At 40.1% G+C, this 7,204-nt stretch overlaps 1 protein-coding gene across 1 annotated transcript in view; it reads right to left on the bottom strand.

The window, feature by feature from the left end:
* The window catches only part of Gnai1 (G protein subunit alpha i1), a 114,668-nt gene extending 107,470 nt beyond the window's left edge, over positions 1–7,198 (bottom strand). Inside the window, exon 1 of the mRNA XM_008830785.3 lies at positions 7,016–7,198. Coding sequence (XP_008829007.1) covers positions 7,016–7,135 — 120 coding nt within the window. The 5' untranslated portion in view covers positions 7,136–7,198. The remainder of the gene's footprint in view (positions 1–7,015) is intronic.
* Between the last annotated feature and the right edge of the window lie 6 nt (positions 7,199–7,204).

Here is a 7,204-nt window from a genome sequence, read left to right as displayed (position 1 = left end):
ACCAGCAGATGTTTTATTTCAAAACATCTAAAATGAAAGTCTATAAGAAACCAAAGCATTTATTCTATCAGTACATAATAGCATAGAAGAGAATTACTTTTAAATAAACTATAAAGTCTTCTAATTTCTTTAATTCTCTCTACATATTCTAAACAAAGCACAGATTTTTGCTTAGTCTAGTAATACCAGTAAGGAGGCGGTTGACAGAAATCCAAGTTCCACAAGGAATCTATGGTGGGATCAGGACTAGTAATTAAAATTGATTTTTACCTCTTGAAGTCTTTGCTATACACACATCTTTGCTAAGAAAAGCCAACAAAATGATTAATGTCTATCACAGTAAATGGCTCAAACTGTAAGGGAGGTTGAAATTCCGGTGTTTAGAACAGCTTATATCTATTAAGAGCTCATGTGATACATTCTACTTTGAGTACTTCAGTACGTTGTTACTCTATCCCCAGCCCAATGGGCTACATATATTTATTAATCAGCATTTACAGAAAAGAAAATGGAAGCTTAAAGAATGTGTTACTTTTTCAAGATCTCAAAATAAACATTATTTTACCACCAGAGCTCTCAGTCAATGCCTTCTTTCTGAACAGGACTCTATGGCAGTTAATAAACCTAAGAGGGATTAAATTCCTTACTCGTGGGGAAAGGAAGAACACAGTCCACAAACAGCAGAACACTCTCTGGGCTTCTATACTATACAGAGCTTACAGCCCATTAGGATCAAATGAGCTCAGAAATACAACAGGGAAACTGGCGGATTTACAGCTACAGTAATTTCTGGGGCATTCTGTAACACTGAAATCCCCAACACTGAAGCGCACTTCCTTACTATTAATACTATTCTCTTTCCTCCCCTTTTGTCTCCTGGGATTATGGGTTTTTAATGTTTTATTTCCCTAGATAGACTGTATACCCTTTTAAAGGCTCAGTAAGACTAAGGCTGATGTCAAAAGCATAGGATACTCAGAACAATTGCAACCATATAAGGATAAGCAAGACAAGAACACACAGAGTTTTCAGAATACCCAGCTGGTTCTTGAAAGCCAAGGTTACAATCATCACATCATTCTATGTGACACACAGCTGTGAGATTACATCCATCCCATATACGACTATATGCATTCTAAGAAAGTAGCCAAATGTGAACTAGCAGTATAACAAAACCATCCAGGACAAAGTACCCAGAATATATAAATTAAAAAACATATATACATATATTTCACTCTATCACCTAATTTACCAAAAATCACAATATTTTTCTGATCATGCAACAAAAATCTGGCCCCAATTAATCTTTAGAATTGTGTTAAGAATAATGTAATAGAGTTTAGTTACCCTAACCAGCAAGATATAAAAATGATAAATGAGGATATACTGGGTCAAACTCCAAGCAAATTACCCCAGATCCAAGGAAAATGTGTCAGTTCTTTCCCTGTGAGGCCTACTGTCAACTTAATATTCACTAACTCCTTCAACTATTCATTTCACCAACAATGAAGAGAAGGCTACTGTGGGCTGCCCTTCAGATGTCAAACAAGTCCCACAGGATTCATGCTCGGAGAACCAACCCCATACAGAGAAGCAACTAACAATTAAAATCGAAAGGCAGCAATTCCAGTATGGTGCAATCAGGAAGATTGATTTTAACTAATTGATCAAGAAAAACTTCACTGAAGAGGAGGCAGAAAAAGACAAGTCTTACTCTTTACACATTATGAGTTAAATAAAACATCAATGAAGATGCCTTGTTGATGGGAGCCATAACCCATACCTGAAAATGAACCTGATACAGTCCATATTGCCCTGATATATGCCCTAATCCTAAGAGCCTGTGAAAAGAAACAAAAGATATAATTATCAATCTTAAAGTGGGATTGTTGGCCTGAAATTTATGGGTAAGTTTGATGCACTCACAAAGGTCCTCTTAAGTGAAAGAAAGAGGCAGGGGAATAAAACCATAAGGGAAAACCCCACTGGCTACTGCTGTCTTTGAAGATGGAGATGGACACCATGAACAATGAAAAGCCAATGAAAGCAGGGAGTGTCAAGACAGGACAGGAACCCAGGAAAGAAAGCTACCTTTCAAGCTTCCAGAAGAGATGGCCTGTCCACATCCTGATTTAGCCCAGTGGAAAGCCATTTTGGAAATCTGACCTCCAGCATCCCCTAATAAATTACCTGTAGTTTGAGGCCATTTAATATAATATAATAAACAGTTATTTTAAAATTATTTCTCTTATTCTTATGGGGTTTTTAAATATCATTTAACAAAATACAACAAAAAGTAGCCTGAGCACTCCAAAATTATGTACTGCCAAACTTAGTCCATACGCTCAAATGCCACGTAGGACTGAGCTCCACTAGTGTCATATCCTAGGGAGTCACACACTGGGGAAACACATACCAAGACATGCAATAAAAAATATATGATGTATGAACATGACACATATACTCCATTCCCCTCCCATGAATGTGTTTTATCTTAAATGAGCCGAGGCAGTGAGAAATGAGTAGCAAAAATGAAAGAACTAAAAATTGTGACTAGGTACACAATTCATTTTTAAAAATACACAGCTATCTTTTTCAGGGTTTAGCAAAATCTTCTACCAAATTCTATATGAGAACTATTATACTTCCTAAGCTTATCCACAAAATCCCATAAGGTAGGCATTATATTTTTCTGTTCTTGATAAATTTCACAAGTCTCATGTTCAAAATGAAAAGAGGCCAAGAATAAACATTAGAGAATGAGCTCTACCTCTACCTAAAGAAAGATCTTCTACCACAACTGCAATGTGCAGAGTAGAGCCTCCTTTAGCAAACACTCACTGTCATTTTCTAAAATTTATCAGGATTGTAAAACACATAATGGCAGTGAAGAGTTCTTATAAACACAGAGAATAAAATATTACAGTAATCTTCTTGCTTTAGATACCATGTGTCTATTTTGGTCATCACATATTTTACTATTCTTTTTTCTTTAACACTGTTTGGCTGGCATTTATTTCCATAGATACTGAAAACTGCAGATTATGAAGAATATATTCCAGCATGATTTTACATAATTTAGCACAAATTTTATGCATGACAAAGTAGAGGGACTGCTGGGAGCATGGAGATAACAAAGATTTTGGCCCCTAACGTTTTCATAGTAGTAGGGATACAGGCAGGTCAAAAGACTAAACAACACTAAAAACCAAGTGAAAATAGGCTTTAATCTAAGCAAAATGCTCCTGTCAGAGAAGCCGGAACCCAAAGAAGCTAAAGATGGAGGAAAGCCAGGTCTAAAAGAAGCTTTCATTCTGCAGGCATGAAGAACCAATGAAGGTTCTGGATGGAGCAGATAGCACAGTACTTACAGCAGGAAGGACAGGCATGAGGGAAAGACCAAGAAGGGGCAGGAAAGCCTTCAAGTGCAAGGCTATCTGAGGCAGAAGAGAATAGGAACTAGAAGTGGAAGAGTGAAAATGGAAGATTCAGAATAAACAGCACATTCAACACACACAGTTACACAACCTACTAAAGTAACTGCTAATATAAATAGACCAGGGCCCAAGATGCACACAACTCAGGTTGAAATGCCAGGTCCATTTGTTCAAGGAAATAGCCTTTGATAACTAAAGCTCTGAGCCAAGTGTAAGGAAATAGCTAAAGCAATGCAAAATTAAAAGCCTGGCAATGCCAGAATTCCTGAACTAGCAAAGTTAGACTGTAAGGCCAAAGAAAATGGAAGGATTGATGATGCAGCATCCCAAAGAGCAACAGAAAAATGGCCATGAAACAGACTGTTAGCTTCTCACCTGTTTTTCTTCCAGCCCTCGGATATTTAACTATGCTAAGAGAGGAAACCCGGATGTGGGTTGTTGTTTGCTTGTTTGTTTGTAGAAGTGAGCAGAGAGCAGAGACCAGTCTGGTGTGATAAAGGAAAACAAAACTCAAAGCTTTGGAGTGAAATTGTAATTTAGGAACAATTAATTTATGGAAATTGTACTTTTATATAATTTAGCCACTTAGGCCTTTGAAAATCTGACCAAAACACAATCTAATAAGCTCCGAGTACAGCACAGTCTTACTGGAAAGCAACCTGGCCCTAATCATACTGCTCTTAAAATTATGAATTGCAACATTCTCAAAGATGTAACTATAAAATGTACTTTCCCCTCAATAGGTCCCCACACATAATGGAAAGAAAACTCTATTGTCTATTCTGTTCATGTAAGTTTCTTCATTTAGATTATTCAGACTAAAAGCTAAAAACTAAACCTTGAAAGACATAAGCTACTCAAACCCTAACCGAATCTCCTTTAGGTCAGTAGACCAGAATTGGTCCTCTCTATGTTTTTAGGACTAATTCACTGGGTAATTAATTTGGATAGTAAAATAGCTGTAATTTAAATCATAAATACTAGATACCCAACACCCAAAACTTTACTAATTATGCGCAAATCTCATTCTTCAATCTCCTGGCTTGTATGTCTAAAAACAACACATTATTTCATAAAAAACACAATGTAATAGGCTAATTCATAAACCATTTTTTTTTGGTCTTTTTGAGACAGGGTCTCCCTGTAGCCCCAGCTGTCCTGGAACTCACTATGCAGACCAGGCTGGCCTTGAACTCACAGAGATCTGCCTGCCTCTGCTTCCCAAGCACTGGGATTAAAGGCGTGCACCACCACACCTGGCCATAAACCATTTTATGCTTTAAATATTTTGTCAATTGCTGCAAAAAAATCAGAACTGAAGAGAAAGATGACCTGCTATAAATCAACGTGACATTAGTTTATAGGTTACCTAGATGGTGAGCATTATGGCTCAGCTACAGCCACAATGTTTGACATGGATGAAGCCATTGAACTGCTTACTCACAGCTTTAAACACCCAACCTTGAAATAAAGGTCCCAATTCATGCTAAAGTATAATTTGAGGGAAAAAAAAATGTTTTCAAGCATTCCAAGAATCAAGATTCATGAAATAAATCACCAGCATTCCGTTTATTAGAACTAGGGTGTCAGAATTCTGGGCCAAAGAGTAGGGAAGGGTAGGGGTAGGTGCTTGAGCAACGAGACAGGGACATACTGGATTTCTAGTCAGAAGAGACAAATGTAGGGAAAAGCAGAAACTCAAAGCTACAAACAACACTTAGAGGAATTCATGTGCCCGTTTCTTTAAAAAAAAAATCATTTTAGAATCTTCCTAATACACATGTGTGGAGGAATAAAAATTGTACTTCTTTCGAAGATCCGGGGTTTGGTACATCTCTCTCAGTAACTCATCACAGTTGGTTAGAGATCATTCCATGTAACACACTTAACCATATTTATTGATCCAAACCAGTGATTCTCAACAGAGGTTAACTTTTTGCCTCCAGGGGGCGTTTGGCAGCATTTGGGGGATCACAGATTTGGGGCTTCTAAGAATATCTAAAGGATGGAAGCCAAAGACATCCTACAACCCCCAAGACAGCCTGTACAACGAAGAATTATCAAGTTTAAAATGTCAACTGTTAGAAGAAATACTGATGCATTCTCAGTACTACAAAAGCAAAAACCTACTTTTATAACATTTATACTAGTCATATTATTAAAGATAAGCCACCACCATGGGATGACTCCTTTTGCCACTGCTTTTAACATGGTGGATAGCTGGTTCTGAGAGTCCAACAGGAAAACACTAATATATTCAGAGCAGGTTCAACGAAAACGCAGGGAAAGAACTTTCTAATCCTGTATTTAAATTTTTCTTATTGTAGCACATGTAAATCACAAGAGGGGCATCTACAGGGTTCCGTATAGAATTATGTCTCTTCTATAGTCAATATTCTAAAAATGTAATGACCTCATCAACACACAGTATTCATATTAATATAAAAACTCGACTGAATTTACAGAGAAAGGTTTATGATTGAGGCTGTGGAGGGTGGAAAAAGCCACCCAGGTCTTTAAAATGCAAAGTTATTTCACAGTTTGCTTGCAAAATGTCCCAGATCGTTATTTTTTAGTAATGCCAAGTTTGTTTCTTCTAAAGCCTACTAGTCATGGAGAAAGGAAAACTCCACCATTTTTCTGCAGTCATTATACCAAAGGAACAGAAGCTTTTAAAAAACAGGTTTGAGCAATAATCTCTTTCTCTTTTTAATCACAACTGTTAGGGAAAAAAAAAAAAAAAATCAAGCAATCGCCGGAAGTGCAAAGGACGATTCTAAGAAACCTTTCATCTACCTAAAGTCCTAGAGTGTGGGAAGAAAACAAAGGGAAACTCGAACTCACAGATCTGAAAGGCATAAGCTGTGAACATTTTCCTCACACATCCGCAAAATCCTGGTTTAGGCTTACATTTTCCCTACTTCAAAAAACTGGAAGATAACCCTACAGGCTTTCGCCAAAGCGGTGCTCAAAACAAATAAAAACACCTGGCAAACCCCACGTCTGGGAAAGCACAGGAGAGGACAGGACGCTGTGGTTGAGTATGACCCTTCGCACCTTTCAGAGCGGTTTTCATCCCCAACATCTTCCTCTCTACTATTAGAGCAAACGTATGCCAACTTTGGTGGCTTCCATCCCCCACCTAGACAAAAATTAAGCATCCAGCGCAGCCCATCTTACGCAGGAAAAATCTAACCAGTGATATGCCACTCACTGAGTCGCCATAGGAAGTTGCCTGGCGAGACCACTCCGACCCCACAGAGCACCACAAAAGGCGCACCGAGGCGAGCCCACGGTGCTCGCCCGGCGTGGGAAAAACCACCCGGCGGCACGAACCCCGCACCTAGGGGGTCTCCGCGGAGACAGGTGCTTGGCTTTTCTGTCCTCAATTGTCCCTTCGTTTATGAGGGCTGAGCTCAACTTCAGAGACCAGGGTTCCCACGCGCCCCGCCACGCTCTCTGTCGCCCGTGAGGTCGCAGGACAGCGGCCACCGAGGAGAGGACCACCTGCGCTGCACAGGGGCCGGCACGCCGCCCGCGGTCCCCGCAGCCCCATCCCTGTCCCCGCGGCTGCGCTCACCGAGCAGCAACAGCTTGACCTCGCGCGCCGCCTTCTCGCCGTCCTCGCGGAGGTTGCGGTCGATCATCTTGCTGCGCTCCACCGCCGCCTTGTCCTCCGCGCTCAGCGTGCAGCCCATGGTGGCCGAGCGTCGCCGAGCCCCGGGCGCCCGGGGCGGCTGGCAGCGCGGGCAGAGGCTGGCCCCGAG

This window comes from Nannospalax galili, unplaced genomic scaffold, assembly GCF_000622305.1.
Source record: "Nannospalax galili isolate Female #2095 unplaced genomic scaffold, S.galili_v1.0 scaffold312, whole genome shotgun sequence".
Taxonomy (NCBI): Eukaryota; Metazoa; Chordata; class Mammalia; order Rodentia; family Spalacidae; genus Nannospalax; species Nannospalax galili.
Note: the sequence above shows the minus strand (reverse complement) of the source record. Positions and strands in the feature narration are given on the sequence as shown.